Source organism: Phyllobates terribilis, unplaced genomic scaffold, assembly GCF_046119375.1.
Source record: "Phyllobates terribilis strain yellow unplaced genomic scaffold, ASM4611937v1 Scaffold_11__3_contigs__length_659146591, whole genome shotgun sequence".
NCBI classification, from domain to species: Eukaryota; Metazoa; Chordata; class Amphibia; order Anura; family Dendrobatidae; genus Phyllobates; species Phyllobates terribilis.
Window position 1 is genome coordinate 632,428,547 of NW_027362771.1, and position 24,003 is coordinate 632,452,549.

The 24,003-nt window shown below is 38.8% G+C and overlaps 2 protein-coding genes and 1 pseudogene across 2 annotated transcripts; 2 read left to right on the forward strand and 1 right to left on the reverse strand.

Moving 5' to 3' along the window:
- The first annotated feature begins 6,950 nt into the window (after window positions 1–6,950).
- On the forward strand, window positions 6,951–7,910 carry LOC141167516 (olfactory receptor 1500-like). Its single transcript, XM_073654912.1, has one exon. It carries the CDS (start codon window positions 6,951–6,953, stop codon window positions 7,908–7,910), a length of 960 nt encoding a protein of 319 aa, XP_073511013.1.
- A 13,828-nt stretch (window positions 7,911–21,738) lies between these two features.
- Window positions 21,739–22,659, forward strand: LOC141167517 (olfactory receptor 1496-like). Its single transcript, XM_073654913.1, has one exon. The coding sequence runs from the start codon at window positions 21,739–21,741 to the stop codon at window positions 22,657–22,659; it is 921 nt and encodes a 306-aa protein (XP_073511014.1).
- Window positions 22,660–22,746: 87 nt separating this feature from the next.
- LOC141167518 (olfactory receptor 5AP2-like) overlaps window positions 22,747–24,003 on the reverse strand; it is a 97,736-nt pseudogene continuing 96,479 nt past the window's right edge.

Genomic DNA, 24,003 nt, shown 5'->3' on the forward strand with positions numbered 1-24,003 from the left:
AAATTGGCCGCATTGTGAAGCGTTTAAAGGCCACGACCCCACTATTAGTATTTGATCAGTATTCGGTCAGTATTGTTTCTCAGGAGTGGGAGCGAAAACCAGGTGAGGAGCAATCAGAGAAAAGGTATAATAGAAACAAGTGCACTAATTCTGCATTTATCACCCACTCCTGGAAGAGGATGACATGTACTGTGTCCATTTTAGGACAACTGACTATGATATGTGACTTTGACAAAACTCCAAGTCTAGAAGCCTGTGCACTAACCATTCAGCTATAAACTCAGTTGAAGAAACCTAGGCATTCTATTTGGTTATGTAATTTTCAGTGCAAACCTGTCTGAAACTCATTGGTACTTTAACAAATACCTCCTCTAAGTCAAATTCAAATGATGTGTGACTTTAATATGTGAGTCTGATACCTGACTTTCTTCAAACATCAGAATCAGAATCACAATGACTTTTAGACACCCAGAGTATTTTCATGGTTGATCTCATTAGCCCAGAAAAACTGCTTTCATCAATTGAGTGTATAGCTCAATGGTAAGTGCACTGGCTTCTGGACAGAGAGTTTTGAGTTCAAATCCCAGCAGCGGACAGTGAAGTTTTTTTTATTATTATCAGTTGTAAAGTTAACTTAAAAGTCAGATTTCAAAGTCACATATCAAAGTCAGATTTCAAAGTCACTTATCAAAGTCACATCTCAAAGTCACTTGTCAAAGTCAGATATCAGTCAGTTCTCAGACAGGGTATTTAGCCTCAAACTGGCATTATTCTGATGTTTGACTTTGATATCTGATCATGTCCTAAAATGGACACTGTAGACATGGGCAAATATTAAGAGAGAAGTGCAGAAACATATGGAGTACGCAGATTAAAAATGGTTTTGTTTGAGAGGAAAAGTGGAAATGCTATAGGAAAAAATGGTGGGAAACGAGAAGTACAGGAAGACCTAGAGGAGGAGTGGTGAAAGATCCAAATGTAAAGAGATGGAAGAGGCTGAGGAGAGGTGGTGGAGAAGCTGGAGGAGGGCGTGTGTATTAGTCTCCTTACTGGCAGGCTGGATAGAAAGGTCATGCTCCAGTCTAACCAAGACAGAGAAAGCAAATACTAAATATCTTCTTGAGATTTTTATATAAAAATGAACTTAAACCATCATTCTCATCATGGTTTCACAGCTCCATCGCCTCTTCACATCAGATTATGTTATTTGGACTTATTTTGCCTTAATGAATCTTCCTGTGCAATTGGTCACTGATTAGCAGCAGCTTAATTTATATATTTATATATAAAAAAATAATTCCACACAGTTAATGGATTTTTTCTTCTGTTTTTATATGTGAATCCAATCAATTAATTTTTTTCAAATTCTTTTATATATGAAAACTTGTTAGGTCGTTATAGTGTACAAGTTGCCATATTAATCTGTGCTTACAAGCATGATGTCCTCGTGGCCATAATTCTACTGATCTTTTTCATTCTCAGATAAATATAAGAATGACATATTCTTTTTATTGCTACAAAGAAGAACATGAAAATGTCAGAGGTAAGTGATGTGATTTGAAAAGCAAGGCTGGGTTTATACATTATGGTGGAAAGAGCAGTACCATTGCCCCGCAAAAAAACGTGGATAAGAAAATTTAAATGACTTAATATAGAATAAAAAAAATAAAATAATAATATTGAACCAGGAGGCAGAGGTCCAATTGGAGGAAGAATTTGTGGAAGAGGTAGATGTTGAGAAAGCGATGTAGATGGAAGAGGCAGAGGAGGAGGTCGACAATACTGTTTTTGTGTTTTGTTTTTATGTATTTTTTAAGGGGTACTCTGAAAACAGTCTCTGTGGGGGCACTCTGCATTCAGGCAGTGCAATAATCTGCTGGCCACTCTTTTTCTGTATACAGGCCATGTAATACTCTGCACTGTTTTGGGGTACAAAGAATGAGGAGAGCATCAAATAGGGTACGTGACCATGTTGCTGCTGGTGGTGATGTAGCTGCTGCAGGGTGAGAACGTGGCTGATTTGTGCCTGCTATGTGCCCAAATGAAACACCCTCCTCTGGTGCACGCAGACGACAGGACGTTCTGCCTAATTTTGTAGGCCCAAGTACCGGTGGAAGAATGGTGAGGCCAGAAATAGTAGAGTCGGTTTTAGATTGGAAGGCTGAGAGTGCTTTCATTTCATTTTCTTTGTCTTCCACGCGATCCCATGCTGAAAGTGCAGAGTTTGCACCTGCGGCTCATAGGCATCTGGCTTCCACCTCAGCCCCTTGCAAACCACACAAGCAGTCTGAGCCCAAGTCATGCAAAAGTCACTTCTGCTTTTTGATGACTCTGTTGGCTGGGGTTCCGTGGGCCATCCATCTGGCCTTGCCCCACAAATGGAAGAGATTGAGGGCATTGATGCCCAACCACTTGTTCTGTTCAAGGATGATCACGTGTGAGCGAATTGCAAACGGTCACAGCACATCTCTGATGATGATGACAAAACACAGGTGCCATCTGGTGCGGCTTTCTGTTGTGTGCAGACCAGCAATGAGGGCAGGAGTGAGGACAGGGTGGAGCATCATATCTTAACTAAAACATCCAGAACTAATAAGTAAAGGAACAACTGTGTATCATTCCAAAATTGAATTTTTTCCAAAAGAGTGACAATAATGAGATAATAACCAACGGAGCGTTTCATTTCGGCTAATTGCCTTTATCAAGGTTATCTGTGTCAATAAAGAATATAAACACTATATTTAATATGGTCACCTAAATAATAAAGCCATACATATTACATACATATATTTTTTCTTCAACATACATAAAGCTCATATATAAGGTTGCCAAGTAGTGGGTCACTTTGTTCAAGCATAGGTGGTCATATTCAAGCGCAAATTGTGCCTATAATATAAGAATAATCAGTAAGAAATTATCAATGCCATAAGATCAGAAAAGAGCTGGCAGGCTTAGAATCCACAAGGTATTCATTCCAGAAGGAGCCAGGAGGTAAAATACATAGAGGAATAATGAGATAAAGAAAACCCCTTCAGAAACTAAAGAAAGACTGAAATCCTCAGGGTGCATATCAGAAAGTATCAAGCCAAGAATATAGCTGTGAAAGTTACTTAATTGAGTCCAGGAATCCCACAAGGGTGCATCCATGTAGCGCAGGAGAATATCAATGCGCCGGTGTGTGCATGTGGGAGATGTGTCCCACTTTATGTACGTCAGGGCAGAAAGGGGTGGATGTGAAAGGTTGTGGTAAGTGGATGATGTCGTTATTCTGGAAAACTATACCACCGCGACCAAAGAGTGAGGTGCAGTCTGCGTTCCACCGCTTGCCGGATGTGACGTCACTACCGCTCACCGGAAATGACGCACCGCTATGATCCTGAAAGAGAGGGCTGAGTTGCGTTTCACCATGCGCAGTAAATCTAAAGCGCACTATGTGAAAATAAGACTTGGAGCAGGGATACTCCATGGATGAGCATAGAAAAGAGGTGAGAAAAATGAAAATCAACTACATGAGAGGAAAAAGAAGGAGAAAAAAGAAGGAGAAAAAAAGAAAAGAGCATGGGGGGATAAGAGTAACAAGGGAAAATAAAACAAACTGAAACACCAAGCTTGAAAGGGAAAACGAGAAAACTATAGGGAAGAAAAAGGGGTTAAATAAAAAACAAGAGACATGTGGAAAGATGCCAGAGCAAATACCTCTGAAAAATCGAAGGAGCCTGTGAAATAAACAGAGAATTACATTAGCGACCTTAATATTAGAGATTTTTATATAATTCATATATAATTTTATATAAAGGCAAGCCATAGTGAATACAATTACAGACATATATGAAGACATGAGAAAAGAATCCTATTGATTCCTACAGTAATAGAAACCTTTAATAAAGAAACTCATACTCCCTATTTAACCCATATGGTTCCAAGGTAATTAATTTAAAAATCCAAAAGGATTCTCTTTCTTTTAATCTTAAAATGCGGCTACCACCCCACCTCGGTGTTGGGATACACTCCAACACTTGAAAGCATAATTGAGAAACATTATGACAAGCAAGCCTCTATAAAATGGGCAGGAATCAGTAATAATGTCTTTTTGCACCTAATCGTGGATTTGTGTTGTGAAATGCGGTGTCGGACATGTTGGGTAGTCTCCCCAACATATCGGAGACCGCATTTCTGGTTAATCTTCCATTAATTTTCCAGGTGGGCCATCCTTGCCATGTACACACATGCTGTGGAAAACATCAGATGTGCACTGCGCAACACCATCAGTGTAAAGATCTACATAACTAGGGACATTATATCTCTCTCACTGACCACTGGGTAAATGTTGTGGCAGCTGGCCCTGAGGCAAAAAGCGTCACGGCGCATGTCCTACCACCACCGAGGGTTGCTAGGTGTTTTTTGTATGTTTCTCTGGCCATGTTGTCTCCTCATCCTACTACACCACCTCCTCATGCGGTCAGTGAATCACCTGCAGGACCAACTACAGAACAGCCAGGAGTAAACTACAGCAGGCTGTTCTGAAACTCATCTGTTTGGAGGAAATTTCCCAAATTGAGCATTTGCTGTGGACGGGGATCACACAACAGACCGATGAACAATTGGTGCTGTTGAACATCAAGTCCGGCATGGTGGTGTGCGATAACGGGCAAAGACATCCCTTGCCTGGTGCATGTACTGAATTTGGTGGTGCAGAGCTTCCTGAAAAATTACCCTGAGATGTCAGAGCTGCTGCTAAAAGTGCAGGCCATCTGTACGTGCTTTCGGTGTTTTCTCCATGCTGCTCACCTGTCTGCGCTGCAGCATCCCTTCATCTCCCTGCATGGATCCCAAAGGACTTGTCCTTATGATACGTTGAATAGAGAAGTATACCAGCCACATCAAGCCATTGTTGGACTCCAGCGCAGTTTGTTTGTTCTATTTTCCATTCCCAATGTTTTGGGGTCTCCAGAAATTAAAATTAAACACATGTGCAGAGTGCACACAGAGGCTTTTTTGCACAGTACTCCTCTAGAGGCTGGTGCAGAGTACATACAGAGACTTTTTGGGAAAGTACTCCTACAGACATGGGCGCAGAGTACACACAAAGGCTTTTTGGCAAAGTACTACCACAGACACAGGTGCAGAGTACACACAGAGGCTAAAAGGCACATATTCCCACAGACACAGGTGCAGAGAAGACAGAGGCTTTTTGGCACAGTACTACCATAGACAGGGGTGCAGAGTACACAAAGAGGATTTTTGACAAATTACTCCCTCAGACATGGGTGCAGAGTAGAGATGAGCGGTGTTCGACTAGAACTGTTCAAGAATCTCAAATTCAAGCTGTTTTGGGCGGCGTTCAAGTCATTCGACGAACGCGAACGATTTGCAAAAAATTCGGCTGTTGGAGGTTATGTTTGATAACTGTTCGTGCACCAAAAGCGTGTCCTGCATGTCTGGCATTATTTAGAGCACCAATCATGCAGGATTGTCTGCCACTCACTGTAATGCCACAGCCATGGTGGTTGTGGCATTACAGTGGTTGCCCAAATCGATGGGAACAGTGCTCACAGTGAAACATGAAAAGCCGGCAATTCAGCTATTAGTAGCCTGGGAAGCTCCGTGGGTATTACCCTTTTCCCAGGCTTCAAACATCTGCCCCAGCCATCTGCTTAACCTCCGCTAGAGACTAAAATTACGGGGAACCCCACGCCAATTTTTTTTTAAATAAATCCTTTATTTTAACACTAAATGACAAGTACAGTAACCAACACTATCACTGTACTTCTTATATATGTGACTGACATGTTTCTATCTATCTAATCTATGTGTGATGCTCTATTCTTTCTGTTATAAATTGTCGGGTACCGATGCTGAATTGCTGGCCGGCTTTTTTAAAGAGACAGTGCATGAAAACACTAATAATTTTTTTAATAAATCCTTTAACACTAAATGACAAGCACAGTAAGCAACACTGTCACTGTCCTTCTCATATATGTGACTGACATGTTTTTCAATCTATCTAATCTATGTGTGATGCTCTATTCCTTCTTGTCTAAATTGTCGGGTACCGGTGTATGCCGCTGCTGAATTGCCGGCCGGCTTTTTTAAAGAGAGTGTCTTCTGAGTAGTTTGTCAGCTTTTGGACACCTTTGAAGCTGTTTGCTATGTGTTTTTGTTTGCCTGCCATTGGTTTTAACGGTGTTTTAAGGTGTTCGATGAACAGTTCCACGAACATCCCGGTGTTCGAAGAACCGTACCGAACCCGAACACTACGGGGGTGGCTCAACACTAGTGCAGAGTACGTACAAAGGCTTTTTGGTACAGTACTCCCAAAGAGATGGGTGCAGAGCACACATAGACTTAAAGGTGTGTGTGTACTCCCACAGACATTTTCAGAGTACACACAGAGGCTTTTTGGCAAAGTAATTCCATATACCCAATAGCACAGTACACACAGAGGCTTTTTGGCACAGTACTCTGACAGAGACGCGTTCAGAATACACACAAAGAGGTTTTTTTTTCAGAGTGCACACAAAGACCCAAACACTGTTCATCACTCAAGCTGCGCTCTGTCCCTAAGCTAATCAGAGCAGAATGGTGGCTCCACCCTTGATCCAACAATTTTACACTCTGGGACATATGGTGCTCCAGTCAATAATGGCTGTGATGGCTATGAAAGAGCCCATGGCCTAAATGCTTGTTGATTGGCTGCAGTGCAGCCTTTTAAAAAACTTTGTTCTGTACCAAACCCAAACAGTAAAATGGACTTCCAGAAAAAAGTCCATGTTTGGTCGTTCGGTACCGGACACTAGGTGTCCAGTACGAACCCTGAACTTTACAGTTTGGGTTCACTCATCCCTAGAGGTGACTTATAATGATTTAAAACCAGATTAAAATACTTTACATACTATAAATACTATACTATAAATTACTCTACTCTAATTTATATATGTTATTTGTTATTTATGCAGGAGAAAAATATGACCTTGGATATAGATTTTTTTCTCCTAGGATTTCAACTAAACCAACAATTAAATGATTTCCTGTTTTGTCTTCTCCTAATGGTTTACTGTGGAACATTAGGTGGGAACATCTTGATCATCACCCTGGTGTCCACCAGCAAGAACCTCCACACCCCAATGTACTTCTTCATCTCACAACTGTCCATCAGTGACATCTTGTTACCCACAGATATTGTCCCCAATATGCTCAACTTTCTATTAAATAATGAGGGACACATTACTTTTATATGTTGTATGACTCAGTTTTATTTTTTCTGTGCCTCAGAAGCTTTTGAATGTCTTCTCCTCACAGTGATGTCCTATGACAGATATGTGGCCATCTGTAATCCCCTCCGTTATACCTCTATCATGACAAGTGACCGCTGTGTGATATTGGCCACCATGTGTTGGGTGCTGGGCTTTTCTATTGCATTGATATACTGTGTAACATTATCTTTGCTGATGTTTTGTAGGCCAAATATTATTGACCATTTTTTCTGTGATCTTGTTCCTCTGGTAGAATTAGCCTGTTCTAGCACTTACACTGTTGAGTTAGAAGCTTATATAATATGTTTTCTAGTATTGGTCATCCCCATCATAATAGTTATTATTTCTTATATTAAAATTATTGTCACCATCTTACGCTTTCAGTCCAATGTCAGTAGACAGAAAGCCTTCTCCACCTGTAGCTCCCACCTCATTGTAGTCTTCATATTCTACATCACTTTATTAAGTGTTTATCTTTTCCCAAAAGGAGGACAAACCTTAAACCTTAATAAATTCCTATCACTTCTGTATACTGTATTTACTCCACTGATCAACCCCATTATATACAGTCTGAGAAATAAGGACATCAAAAAATCTCTACAGGAAATGATCAATAAATGGATAATTTGTAACAATGATATAAAAGTATATAGATAAAGTAATATGCGCATAAAGTATTTTTAAGGATTTTGAGCTGTGGAGTCACATTGTCTTAAAATGTATACTTATCTAGAAGTAATAAAAATGAGGCAAAGTTTATGTTGGGTAAATTTCCTAAAATAATATAAAGAACAACAGTTACATATTAAACTCTGTTGTTCCTGTCAAGAGCGTGTGTATGAAGCTCAGGAATAGGGACCATTTAAAGACCCTTGTTTCTTCCTATTGATACATAAAAAGGCAAAAAAACAGCAAATAAAAATAAGACTGTATTAATATAAAAATTCTAAAAGTCTAACATTAGCATTGGTTTTATTCTGTTCGAAGAATTCATCTAAACTAGGGATGAGAGAGCATGCTCGTCACTATTCGTGACTCGCCCGAACAGCACAGTGCTCGAGATGCTCGTTGCTTGTCGAGTATTTTTTGAATGTTCAGACGGGTACTCGAGTCTCCTCCCCGCATGTTTGGCGCATGTTAGGGAGCTAATTACATGCAGGGATTGCCGAACAGTCACTTTAGTGTCATAGCCATGTTGGCTGTGGCATTATAGTGATTAACTGGTCAAATAGCGTCATCGGGCCTATGTAAGACCCGGGACCTTATGCTCATCACAGTCTACCGGTCAAAGACACAGAGTGAGAAGATGGCGAGAGCTGCAGCTGTGTGAGGGAGAGAATTGGCGCTTATTTTAAACAGAGATTCCACACCACTATTATAAATCTACTCTAACAGTCCTTGTAACGGCTCATTTTGAAGAAAATATTAATCCTGCTGATAGCACTAGTTAGGCAGAGTTTGTGGTACCTAGTGTACTACAGAATAGGGTCCATTGCACGTTCTTTTTGCTGCTGGAACTACTAACAATAGCCCTAGATATCAGGGCTGATAATATTATTTTTGCTCTTAATCCTGCTAATTTTGGTGAAAAGCAATATAATGCACCATTTGTATTGCTCCATTTGCTTGTTAGCAGCATACAGCCAGATTTTTTTTATTTAAATAGTATAGCTGTATTGTGGAAGCAGAGAAACATGTCCATCACCTCAGGTGATCAAATATTACTGCAGTATTAATCCTGACATTTTTTGAAAGCTGCAAAATATTATACTCCATTTAAAGTCTGCTACTTGTGTGTCCAATAAATATTCACACTTGTTTCGTTGTAAAATAGCATCGGTATGCCATCACTGGGCAAAAGAATTGGTCATCAGACGTGATCAAGTACTGTGGTATTAATCCAGACATTTTTTTGCAAGCTGCAAAAGATTATACTCAATTTAAAATGGGCAAGGCATGTGGTAAGGGACGCGGATGTGGACCTGATGCTGATGGTACACGCAGAGGCCAAAACCTTGGGCAAGATGAAACTGTGCCTGCTGAGGGAGCACAACAAACACCCACATTATGTCGACCTATCTTCCTGTCCCATTTTCTAGGGTTGCCGCTAAACAGGTTGAAAAAAGGTTTTTGGTTGGATAGCAGATAATTCTTCCAGTCAGGTTGCCACCACCATGAAGATAATGAGGAGGAGGAGAAGGAGTATGAACAGGAGCTGGTTTTCAACGCTACAGCAGGTACTACCCACACCACATTCATATTGTCTGTTCAGTGTGGATGGCCTGAAGAGGGAGAGGGCCAGGAGGAGAACCAGGAGGAGGATGAGTAGGAGAACATGGACAGACGTCCTATTGGTGCGGACAGGGAAGTATTGGCTGTTTCCAGCCTGACACACATGGCTGAGTTTAGGTTCCGCTGCTTTAATGTGACCCTCGTGTTGTAGACATCTTGGGCAACAATAATTACTGGTTGGTCACACTCCTAGACCCACGCTATAAGGAGAAATTTCTATCACTCCTTCCCATGGTGGACAGGTTTAATAAAATTCTGCAGTACCAGAAGGCCCTTGTTAAAGAATTATTTAAAAAAATTCCCAGCTGACAACGCTGGCGGCAGGGGTCACAGTTCTTTGGACAACCAAGGAGCATAGGCGAATGAGACACAAACAAGATGCAGCAGAAGAAGGGGAACACTGACAAAGGTCTGGGAAAGTTTTCTCAGACCCTCCCAGCACCCAGGCCCTGATGCGTGGGGTACTCTGACAAGGAGGGAAAAGTTTTGGAAGATGCTGAAGGAGTGCCTTGCTGACCGTACCAGCATCCTCCATGATTCCTCTGTGCTTTATAACTATTGGGTATCCAAGCTGGACATGTGGCATGAACTTTCTCTCTACGACTTGGAGGTCCTGAGCTGGCCTGCCCGTCCGCTAGTGTTTTGTCAGAGTGGGTTTTTAGTACTGCCAGGGGTATTAAGAATGATAGGCGCATCCGCCCGTCAACTGAAAATGCTGACAGGCTGACTCTTATCACAATGAACAAGGGCTGGATTAGGACAAACTTTTTGACACCACCGGATGATAGCAGCAGAACATAAACTCAAATCCAGTGGTGCTTTTGGAGGGTCTATTCCCATGCACACCTAGACATGGGTATACACTTCTGGATTTCATCTATTTCATGTCGTCCTCTTCCTTATCCTTCTCCTTATCCTCCACCACCATATCACCATCCTGCAATGCCCACATAATTTTTTAAAGGTGTTTGTATTGCGAGTAGGAACTATTTTAAGAGGCCTACCACTGACTTTATCTATAATATATATCTACACACCCCAGGGGTAAATGTTTTTCAGCCCATGCACTTAGTGCATGGCCATTACCGGTCTAGGAGATCCACTCCTTAATAAAGGAAAATATTTGTTTTACTGAGCACTATGTCTCTTCAAATTGGTATTGGAGCACGTCCTAATTTTTGGCAGCCCTTGAATTTGCTGAATACGCAAAAACTTTATAGGAGACTTACTCCTTAATAATTTTTAAAGCAATTTTTATGAATCACTTCACTACATCTCTTAAAATTGGTAATGTAGTGCGTCCTAATTTTTGGCAGCTCTTGAACTTGCTGCATATTCAATAACAATGTAGGAGACCCACTTCTTAATAATTTTTTTATAAAAATTATGAGGCCCTTCACTATGTCACATTAAAGTGGTATTGAAGCATGTCCTAATTTTTGGCAGGCCTTGATCTTGCTGCATAGGCAATAACAGTATAGGTGACCCCCTCGTTTATAATGGGAAGGACAATTCAAATTGATTCTATATTCTCCAATATTAACGATTATCTGAAATTTGTGTACAGGTGAGTTATTGCACTATGCATAACGTAATACACTCATCCATGATTAATGAATTAATTAATGATTAATTTATATTTTCTATTGTTCTATATTACTTATCTTATCTGAGATTCATGTACGGGTGACATATAGCAATTGGGATAGGGTCTTACAGGCTTCTAGTTAGGGATTTTTGTATTATACTCCTTGCTGAGAAAAAAAAAATTCTATTCCCTAGAGAATAGGGACAGGTGTTAGGTTTCACTAGCTGGAAATTAGTGTTCATATTCTGGTTTCATACATATCTTCCACAGTCCATAACTTGATAGATTTTTTCCATGCACTTGTTGACTGATTCATAATTTTAAAAGGTGATCATTAATTCGAAATTGATGAAAGTCTACAGGGTTGCTTGCGTTCCTACACAGTTTGGTGGTGCAACGTACCAAAAAAACCACTTCGGAGCCGGTTAAATTATATTTTCTATTGTACTATATTACCTCTCTTATCTGAGATTTGTGTATGGGTGATCTTTAGCAGTAGAGATCGCATCTTACAGGCTTCTAGTCGGGGATTATTGTATTATACTCCATGCTAGAAAAAAAATAATATTCCTTATTGATAACACTGTTAACTGCTTTTAAAATAGGGACTGGTGCTAGATGGCACAATGAGCTGGAAATGAGTGTTCATTCTATATGTGTCTTATCGTGTCTAGCACAACATATGGCCAGATAAGGTAGTAAAATGGTAAAATTACATTTAGTGATGAATGTATATTTCACTGTTGAAAGAAATTCAAAAGTGCAAAAACGCTTAAAAAAGACTGTGTGTGAACATAGCCCAAGGGGTAGAGGAGCATTTTTGTTTTTGGTTATTTATTTTTCCTTATATACAGTCATTACCCAGGAAAGAATGATTCTTAAGATTTGTTTCCCAGGAAAATCCATTCTAGCTTTGTTTATGTATGTTGTATTGTCAGTCTGCAAAAGTGGCGTAATACCCTGACAACATTGTTCACTACAGTGACCTGGGAGTCAGAGATGCTTCCAGGGGTCTTCTCCATGCTGTTCCCATGTCATTTCATCACTGTTTCCATCAATTTGACCAATTTTTAGAGCCCCTCCAGATCTCCGTGTGGGGGCCACCGGAAAAATGCTCGGGATTCCCAGTGACTTACATTGGGCTCGTTACTCGGGTTGAGCACCCGAGCATTACGATTTAGTCGACCCGATTAACTTGCACCCAAGCATTTTAGTGCTTGCTCATCACTAACCTAAAGCTTTTTGATGCTATCAACAGTTTCTGTGACAATTCAACAGATTCATAGCTTTTATATTAGAGAATGCTAGCCTGCTTCGACAATGAAATAATTTTCTCTTCAGACAATGGCAGCAACTCCTCTTCTTATGAGTGGATTTTACATGGAAAACACTCTTGTCTTTTAAAGCAATTTTACATGGGGCAGATTTATTCTAAATTTTGTGTAAGCACTTTTTATGTTGACTGTGAAGACCAATTATCGCAGAGAGGTATGGAAAGTGAGTCAATGGTGCTCTCATTCATGGTTTATGGCATGTTGGCTGTTGACACTTGCATGATCATCTGCTTGTGGGATGATAGATGTTTTGTTAGCATTAAGCAAATTTATCAACATTGGATATCCATTCTTTTAGATTCTTACTATTAAAGCAAAATTGGGGATTTTTTTTGGCTTCTTAAAGAGAAATAAAATTGGGGTATTGCCAGGAAAAGTTGTGTTCCCTGCTTGCAAAACTTTTCACTGAGCAAATGCCTGAGGACTACACACCTGACCAAGAAACCGCTAACTTATCACTGTAGATCCAATGCCCCACCATCTGCGCCCGTGCTATGGAAACAAGAAGTCGAGGAAGCATCAATTACAGTTATACATATGACATGATGGATTGGATATGGTATCTAGGACTGTTCCATCCTGACACACTACAGCAAGCTAAGATGCATTATCTGAACATCAAGGTTCAGTTGTACCTGAAATTTGTCCTTTTCTGTCAAATACCCTGACCTCCGACTCCAAGGACTTCTCAGTCAGAAGATTGAACCAATGAAAAGAATTGACCCAGTTTTGTAAGAGGAAATTGTCATATCCAGGCTCAAATGTAAGGTCAGAAAAGTTTTCAACAATTTAGGTGGCTTTAAAGAATATAAAGTGTGATACTACAGTGTTTTCTTAAATAGGCTGCTGGTTATTATCAAAGCCATATAGGTAAAGGCCACTTTGACATTACTGTGTCTGTATTGGCGTTGAAGAGCTTTAATGGGGCTCAATAGAGTTTTAGAAGACCTCAGAAAGTTATGAATCTTTCCAGGGCAATCTGAGGCTTAGCAGAGCTTGTGATTTGCTTTAAGTTGATTTGCTGAAAATTTAATTTGTGGGGAAAAAATTGTCAAAGCAGTGTACATACAAATTTTGAAAGATTCACTAATTTCTAGTCAAAGACTTTGATGGTTTATAATAGCAGGCAAGTATGAACCAAAAATCCAGAACCAGAAGAGTAGTGGAATCTTTTTCAAGAAAATTACACCTTGAACCCATCAAGAAACAGCGCTAAAAAATATAGAAAAATATGAACATATGCTCAGCTTTGTCTAAAGGACTCGCTGTACATGTTCAGACTTTAGACACTTCTTTTAATTGCTTCAGGCTTGAAAAGTCACTAAGTGGCTAAAAGAAGGAACTGGTCCATTCTTCTGGTGACTTCTGCATTGAAGCAACCACTATTTTTTAGAGTGTAAAAAAAGCTGCTGACATCAAACCATTGCATAAAGATGCTAGAAAAATGCTTCACGTAAAACATTGACAACATTTTCCTGAAGTTTTTTCCTACAAGAATAACTATTTGAGTACACCTTGTGACAATACCAGGGAGGCAGAGGGGTCTTATACTGTGATATAAGGAAACTGTGGCGGCATTATGCTATGTGAAGACTACTGTGGGAAACGTCATACTGGGCATAGGGGTCTTTCGGATGCTAAACTATAAAAATGGGAGCTTTTAGGTATTATAATGTCTATAGAGGGACTTTGGGGGCATTATGCTGTATGAGAACAACTGTTGAGCCATTTTACTATTTATGGAGTGCTTAGGGGGCACTATAATATGTATAGGGAAGCAATGGGGCAATCCTGCTGCTTATATGAAGAGCAGTGGGGATAAGATACTTTGTGGTGAGATTTTGTGGCCACCATACAGTCAGCTGTGTCACTTGCATCCTGTGTATAGGGGAGCAGTGGGGGCCATCATACTGCTTATTGGGGAACTGTGGGACCATCACACTGTGTGCAGGAGAACAAGGGGGGTCTTGGCACTGTGTATAAAGGAGCTGTAAGGACATATTCTATCTATAGGTGAGCTATGGGACCATTATATTGTGTATAGGAGAGCTGTGTGAACATCCTACTGTGTATAAGAGAGCAGTACAGGTCACCATATTGTGTTCAAGAGAGCTGTGAGGATATCAAAAAGTGAATAGGGGAGCTGTGGGGGCCATCATACTGGGTATAGGGAAGTCATTAAGACATCATGCTTTTTTAGGAGAGCTATGGGCCCATCATACAGTGTGTACGGGAGCTGTCATGGCATTATTCTGTGCATAAGGGAGCAGCGGGGACACCACAAATGGTGGTCAGTATTGGTGTTTGTATTTATTTATTTTCAGTAACAGCATTGTCATCTGCTGAGGATCCCCTATACCCACAATTAGGGTGCACCCCCAAAGTTGAGAACATGGTTACTTGGTTAGGGCCCCACTTAGATGTGCTGAACCTCTAACTATGTGAGGCTGCAGAAATCTCTGCTGATCTTATCGATGTCTATTTTTGTGGGTGGGCCAGGATGGTGTCAGACCATTTTATATTTTATTCCTGTATGGTTTATCTTAACATTAAAGTGAACCTGTCACCAGGTCAAAAGTGGTGCAGTGTTTGCTGTTTTTTTTAATCCGGCCGCTCGCCTTGTGCCTTTCTTTTATCTATTTATTTATTTAATATACCACTATACGGCTTCAGAGTTATTGGCCTTTTTAATTAGGGCTCATTTTTTTGTAATCTTTTTCAAGGAGTCGTAGCTCACAGGATTGTCTGAGAAGTTGAATTTTGGCTGCTCAGTATTATTTCCCCAAAAGCCACACACCCATGTAAAAGAGCATAAAAAATTAACTCTATTAAAAAAAGCCCAAATCTATGAAACTGTAGAACGGATTTGAAAATAAAAACAAAAAATGGGAAATAATATAAGAGCAAAGAAATGCCTGCTCATGACCTGATGACGGACCCTCTACAAGTGCTTAATTAAGTTTACTCAGATTCTATATCAGATTATACATTTTATTTCAGACTTTGTTACTTTTTTTCATTGTCCTTAAACACATTTAATAAACTTGTACTTTTTACTTTTTACTGTAAAAAAATTTGTGACCTATTTACAAAAATTAATCATTAGAAGCTAATTCCCCCTGTGTTTTTAAACACAGGAGATTCCTCATGTAATGAAAAAACCTTTCCTGTTATAAACATTCCATTTATATATATATATATATATGTATTTGGGTAGTAACATTGTACCTGTCATCTCACAGAGGAGCATCATATTGGATGGCTGCTATGTAACATTGTAAGTAGAATTACTTCATTGTTTTTTCACTATTATTAAGGACATTTTCAACATAGGAACACGATTCTAAGGCAATTGCTTTTTTTCAGAAAATGGAAAATTCTGATGTTCATTAAGTGATTGTGAGAAATTTCAGTGATTTCAAGAATATATCACAGAAAACACAATGGGTTCCGAATCACATTAGAAATTTTTAAAGTCACTTTTGATGTTGGGAGGCTTGATTTATTATTGCATTTGTGCTTTTTCTTGTCAGGTTTTGTCACCTATTATTCATTTATGCCTCATCCCTCTAATATGCAGGTATTAAATATACTCTATTTTACATGTGTTTGCCTATTTTTTTAGGACTATTTTGGTCTGACTTCTTTTTCTGATGATTTCAGTTGATTTGAACAACTGCGACTTTTTTAAAAATCACAAAATTTGGCTCAAAAATTAAGCAGCTCCATCCGAGAGGGATGTTTTAATTCTCCAGTTACTTTTACTATTTAGCAAAATGTGTGTCTTTTTATACTAAAAAGTCGCCAAACAGACAAAAGAAGAAAAAAAGAACATTTTTGATTTTGCGCAATTTAATTTAATGACAGACATCATTTTAAAAGTATTTGGGCCATTAAACATCATCGTATATGAACACATATAATAAGGGCTTTAAAAAAGGTTTAAATTAAAAGAAGAAAATTGTGAAAATCAAAATCTAATTAAAAATACCAAAAAGTAAACAAAAAAGGCAGAAATGTAATAATGTATTGGGCCAAATATTTTTATTAATTTATTATTACTTTTACTATTATTGTTTATTAATTTGTACCTGATTAATGCTCTCAGCTTTAATAACTTTGTAAAGCCTGGTTTAATAAAAGGTTATCATTTCCATGATTAAATACAATAAATTTTGTTTTTCGCTTTTAACTTTTATTTTTTCTTGTACCATGACCTATAACGTTTTTATTACATTTTCGGAGAGTAACAATTCTGGCTTTCTGATTTTTTTTTTGTTGTTTTCAGAAACAAATTTATGATTTGAAGAACTAAAACATAGTTGACTAGATTGGCCATTTTTTGGACTCAATTATAAAATTAGATATCTAAAAAAATAACTAAACTAACAGAAGACAACTTTCCCCTCTTGGTGATGGACACAGTTTTGAGCTTAATGAGAAAGCACTGTTTTTTCAAATGTGATAAGTCACTTTACGTGGTAATAACTCTGAAAAGCATCAACACGTCCCAGTGATTCTGAGATTGTTTGGTTTTTTTTGACCGATTGAACTTTAAGTTTTGCAATGAAATTCGGCTTAAATCTTAATAGTTTTAGTTAAAATATCTGACATTTGACGAAAATTTTGAAAAAAATTGACATTTTCAAATTTTAATATTTATTTCCTTAATTGGGTTGTCCACCTTTAGGAAAAAAAATGTTCTTACTTAAATGCAAGCAATTGGGAACAAAAGTTGGAAGTTATGAAAAAAATTTCAACGTTCTCCTCCTATAGCTGCTGTATTGCACTGTCTGTTGCAGGCTGCAGAATGAGTTAACTGGTTGGCCATATTCTCCTTATTTTAACAGCTGTGTTGGGGATATGATCTTCTGGCATTTACTATTGTAAAGGTTTAACAGGTTCTCCTCCTGCTCCTGCAGCTTTCCTCACAGTCTGAACATATCTCCAGTCCATACAATGGCTGCTGATGGAGTAGCATGTGACCAGACCTGTCCATTAGTAGAAAAAAGAGAGGGGTCGCTCACTGGTCTATTTGGGTGCTCTGAAGAAAAAAGTAATCTAAATTGCAAAAAAAACTTCGGCACTCCATACATGAATATATAAGGTATATTGTATCTAGACTAATGTCACTTTGAAAAATGAAGGTTTTTTGCGCATAATTTGGCCAATTTATGTGTGCCCATCAACCACGACAAGGTCACCTTCATATGATGGGTAACTACGCTACGCTACCACTGGATATGCCACTCTTGGGCTGTAAGCCTGTATGAACAATATGTCTCTGCTTGGGCTTTAAACCTACAATGTATGGGCTGGTAGAGCTAGTTAAAACCACCTGTGAAGGAATAGAAGGAATTAGTGGGAGGGACGCATGGTCAGAAAAAAGGCTGTCAAACTTCTAATAGTGTGAACATGTACCTGCTGCAATGTTCCAGGAGTGGGATCCCAAAAATGATTAATAGAAAAAAAAGAGGGGTCGCTCACTGGTCTATTCGGGTGCTCTGAAGAAAAAAGTAATCTAAACTGCAAAAAGAACTTCGGCACTCCATACACGAATATATAAGAAATATTGTATCTAGACTAATGTCACGGAAAAATGAAGGTTTTTTGCACATAATTTGGCCAATTTATGTGTGCCCATTAACCACCACAAGGTCACCTTCGTATGATGGGTAACTACGTTACGCTACCACTAGATATGCCACTCTTGGGCTGTAAGCCTGTATGAACAATATGTCTCTGCTTGGGCTTTAAACCTACAATGTATGGGCTGGTAGAGCTAGTTAAGTGACATTAGTCTAGATACAATATTTCTTATATATTCATGTATGGAGTGCTGAAGTTCTTTTTGCAATTCAGACCTGTCCATCAGTCACGTTTTAGTGGTAAAATTAAATTTTTCATTGCCTGCAAATTTTTCTTTACACCGTGGTAAATGATGAAAATGGACAGCACAATTTCCCGAATGTGGTGATACCCTGTATGTCATCAGATAGTACTGTTTGGCCACACGGCAGGACTGAGATGTTAGGACCAATATTTGGCTTTTAAAGCCCAGATTTTGCTGGAATAGATTTGTGGGAAACATATACAGATCCTGTGGGGTGCCAGAACAGCAGAAAAAACACAAAATTACAAAATTTTAGAAATTACACCTCTCAGTGAATTCAACTATGGCTGCAGTGATTATTTTGGCCTCACAAGTGTTTTCTATCTGCCACATCCTTGCCAGTGATTTTTCTGGAGAATTGCAAACAAACCAGATTAATGTCCGTACAATGTTCAGAGCTTCTGCTTCTGAAGACACGCAGCCTGAAAATTGTTAAGTGGCTTCTACCCGCTACAGCAATGCCAAACTTGTGGATGATAACTGTGGTTAGGCACTGTGGGGCTCAGAAGGGAGGGGACATTTGGATGTGGGCAATCAGACTTCCCTGGTTTTTATTTTGTTGAGATAAGGGATTGGAGAATTGTCATTTTCCCAGAGTTTTTTTCCTGTCAGCACCGTTGAAAACCTCCATAATTCCATTGACAGTTGAGCTTTTTTGTCATAAGTTGAAGTCTCTTTTTTATAACATTGTAGAGTGCGTAACATTTTTTATGACTTTCAGTAGAAGCCTGGGATCACATTCTTTTGTTCTATGCTGAGCACTTACATCTGGGTTTCTGTGCAACCCCAAAAAAGTCTATTCAGATGAAACTCCTGAAAATAAGTCATTATAATGAGTCAGATGTAGTCACTTTGGAGTCTGTTTGGCATCTGTTCTGGTAATTTATTTTTAGGCATGCACACAGCTATGGTCGACCACACTCTTGTGCGCTAACAAGAAGCCTAAAAGGACACAGCAGAAAAAGGGGCCAAAAGGGCTTTAAAGTGACTCCATGTGCCTAATTATAGTGATTAGTTCCATCGGGGTTTCATCTAAATCGTGCTTTTTGGTGATGTACACGGACACCTTGACAGAAGCGCTCAGCGGAGAGCACAAGATATATGTGAACAGGGTCTTATTCTGATTTGTAGGAGACAGAATGAACAAATTAACAGCAGTTCAAGAAGTGTTTTTATTTTTATGCAATTTACCTTACAGAATAAGTTATAAGACGGGTTTATTCTTTGAGTTAGATGATTAGAGCAATTCAAAATTTATATATTTTTTTTATTAAGTGTTGCTACTTTTACACACTAAATTAGCTTTGTTACCAAAAATTATTTCATCACTATTTTCTGAGAGCTATAACATTTTTATTTTTTGGCTAAAAGAGCTGTGTGAGGTCAAATTTCTTGTGGGATAAGTTGAACATTTTTTTTCTTTCCATGATGGAGTACAAAACATTTTTTGATCGCTTTTTATTCAGATTTTTTCAACACTGAATGAATGAAAAAACAAAAGCAAGCAATTCATTCATTGTTTTTTTTTCTCTATTCAGAAAAAGTAAAAGTTGAATAGCAGAGAACCCATAAGCATTGCTCTTTTGCCTTAATGACCAGCAACCACTGATACACTGCAGAGGTGGACGGGAACCAAGGCAACAGGCAATAAACTGAAAAAATAAAAATCTGTCCATTCTTGTGAATAGAGCAGATTTTCAACAAGAAGTATATTGCAAAATTCCTTGACTTTACAAGTACGTTGCAATTTTAACTATTTAACATGATGAAAAAAAACTTTTACCCCTTTACAATGTGCCGTATACAGATAGGGTGCAAGTCGGAAGCAGTTGTATGGAGCAGGCTCACAGGTAAGCTCACCAAGTTCCCAGCAAGTCATGGCTGTGTATTACAGCCAGGTCCTGCCCTTAGCAATCCCAAGCTGAGTGGAGCTCCTGCTGTGATTGCCAACCTGTCAAATGCCGCTCTAATTCCACGAGCACATCGGCATACCTACTACATGATCGTAGGTTGCCAATGGGTTGGCCATGAGATCCTGGGTCTGTTGAAGACCTCCATGCTTGTCATTATGGAGCTCATTTGAAACTAAGCCTGTGGCCGGGCTTCAAAGTAGACCATGATTTTTGCTGTGGCATTGCTGTATAGAGCACAAAAGATCAGACCATCGCAGCTTCAAGTCCCCTAAGAAGACTATTAAGAACAGTGGTGGGGAACTAGAGGATAAGTACAGGAAGAGCTAGAGGAGAAGTCGTGGGAAACTAGAGGAGAAGAACAGGAAGAGCTAGAGGAGAAGTGGTGGGAAACTAGAGAAGTACAGGAAGAGCTAGAGGAGAATTGGTGGGAAACTATAAGAGAAGTACAGGAAGAGCTAGAGGAGAAGAGGTGGGAAGCTAGAAAAGAAATACAGGGAGAGCTAGAGGAGAAGAAGTGGGAAACTAGAGGAGAAGTGCAGGAAGAGCTAGAGGAGAAGTGGTGGGAAACTGGAGGAGAAGTACAGGAACACCTAGAGGAGAAGTGGTGGTAAACTAGAAGAGAAGTATAGGAACATCTAGAGGAGAAGTGGTGGGAAACTAGAGGAGAAGTACAGGAATAACTAGAGGAGAAGTGGTGAAAGATCCAAATGTAAATTGATGGGAGAGGCAGCGGAGAGGTAATTGAGGAGGATGTGTGCATTAGTCTGTTTAATGGCAGCTTAAATAGAAAGGTCATGCTCCAGTCTAACCAAGACAAAAACTGCAAATGCTAAAAAAAGTGTGAGGTTTTTAAATTAAAATGAGCTTAAATCATCATTCTGATCTCTTTTTCACAGCTCCATCACCTCTATCACCTCTTCACATGTTATTTGGACTTCCTTTGTCATAATGGAATCCTCCTGTGTAATTGGTAACTGATTAGCGACAGTTTCATTTATATATTTGAATATTAAATCTTTTTTTTTCCACACGAGTAAATTGAATTTTTCTTCCTTGAGATGTTTTCTGTTTTTTATATGTGAAAACAATCAATTACTTTTATTCTAATGCTTTTATATATGAAAACTTTACAGATCTTTATGCTGCGAGCTGCCGTATTAAGCCTCACTTACAAGCAAGATGTCATTGTGGATATTATTCTACCGATCTTTTTCATTCTTAGAATAATATATTATTATTATATTTTTATTGCTAAGAAGAAGGCCATGCAAATATCAGAGGTAAGTGATGTGATATGAGAAGCAAGGCTGGGCTCATACATTAGTCTTTAAAAAAAAAATTGTTTGATGAATTTTTGCAGAAACATTACAACAGTGTTCATAAAGTAGAGATGACATATATACACTTAAAATACTATCAATTGCTCTACTCTATTCTAAATTATATATATATGTGATTTGTATTTATGCAGGAGAAAAATATGACTTTGGACATGGATTTTTTCCTTCTAGGATTTCAACTAAGCCAAAAATTTAATTATTTCCTGTTCTGTCTTCTCCTGATGATTTACTGTGGGACAATATATGGGAATCTCTTGATCATCACCCTGGTGTCCACCAGCAAGAACCTCCACACTCCAATGTACTTCTTCATCTCACAACTGTCCATCAGTGACATCTTGTTACCCACAGACATTGTCCCCAATATGCTCAACATTCTATTAAATAATGAGGGACACATTACTTTTATATCTTGTATGACTCAGTTTTATTTTTTTGCTGCCTCAGAAGCTTTTGAATGTTTCCTCCTCACAGTGATGTCCTATGACAGATATGTGGCCATCTGTAATCCCCTCCGTTATACTTCTATCATGACAAGTGACCGCTGTGTGATATTGGCCGCCATGTGTTGGGTGCTGGGTTTTTCCATTGCATTTATGTATTGTGTAACAATATCAATGCTGACCTTTTGTAGACCAAATATTATTGACCATTTTTTCTGTGATCTTGTTCCTCTGGTAGAATTAGCCTGTTCTACGACTTACACTATTGAGTTAGAGCTCTTTATAATGTGTTTCATTTTACTTTTCATCCCCATCTCTATTATTATAATTTCTTATAATAATGTTATGGTCACCATTTTCCGCATCCAGTCCAATGTCAGTAGACAGAAAGCCTTCTCCACCTGTAGCTCCCACCTCATTGTAGTCTCCATATACTACATTACTTTATTAAGTGTTTATCTTTTACCAAAAGGAGGACAAACCTTAAACCTTAATAAATTCCTAGCACTGCTATATACTGTATTCACTCCAATGGTGAACCCCATTATATACAGTCTGAGAAATAAGGATATAAAAAAGTCTCTAAAGGAAATGATCAGTTAATGGATAATTTGTAACAATGATATAACAATTATGTAGATAAAGTAATGTGCTTATAAAGTATTTTTTTGGATTTTGGGCTATGGATTCTCATTGTTTTCTTAAAATTGATACTTTCATAGCTTTAGAAATTTTAAAAGGATTGTCTGGAAAAAATAACCAGGAAAATTTTATGTTGGGTAAATTTCATAAAATAATTAAAAGAACAATAGTTACAGTACATGTTGAACCCTGCGGTTCCCGTAGAGAGCATGTGTATGAAGCTCAGGGATAGGGACCATTTTTAGAACCTTGTTTCTTCCTATTCTTACAGAGAAAGGTGAAAAAAAACAGTTCACAATCTCATCTACCGAAATTTTTTTCTCCTGATCACAAATAAAAATCAGACTGTATGAGAGAATGCTGGCCTGCTTCAACAATAAAATAATTTTCTCTTCAGACAATGGCAGCGTCTCCTCTTCTTATGAATGAATTTTACATGGAGCACACTCTTGTCTTTTGAAGCAATTTTATATCGGGCAGCTTTTTTAAAAAATTTGTGTAAGAGCTATTTAGGTTGAAGGAAACTACCAATTGGCGCAGAGAGGAATGGAAAGTGATTCAATGGTGCCCTCATTCATAGTTGACAGCGCTGCATGTTTATTGGCTTGTGGGATAATAGATTTTTTGTTAGCATTAAAGGGGTTGTTTGGTACAAATCGATATTTCTGCAGTCACTCTATGTGATTGCAGACTTATGTATCCCACCAGCAAATGCACTGTGCATTGCGGGATTCGCAAATTTGTGACCCGGGACTAGAGGGTGTATATGTGTTATACATACTCCCGGTCAGTTGGAGTGTCCTAGCTTCCATACACTTGAATTGAGTGAGGTTGCGCTCTCCAGTCCGACAAGCCCACTGGCTGACCGGGTCACTAGTTGAGTCACAGCCTTGCTCTACACAAGTGTATGGAAGCAAGACCATGGCCACCAGATGGGCCCTGGCCGGGAGTATGTAAAACACATACATAATCTCGGGTTCTGGATCAGAAACCGGTGAACTCCCTCAGTGCACAGAACGTGTGCTGGGTGGATTCATAAGGCTGCAGTCACATAGAGTGACTGAAGACTTATCGATTTGGACTGGACAGCCCCTTTAAACAAATTTATCAACCAAATTGAACCAATGGAAAGAATTGGCCCAGGTTTTTCTGGGCACACTGTCATATCCAGGCTCAAGTGTAATGTCTAAAAGGGTTTTCAGTCATTTAGGTGGCTTTATCATACCTAAGAATACAAAGTCTGATACTGTAATGTTTTCTTAAATTGGCTATTGGTCACAGCTGATTATTATCATAGCCATATTG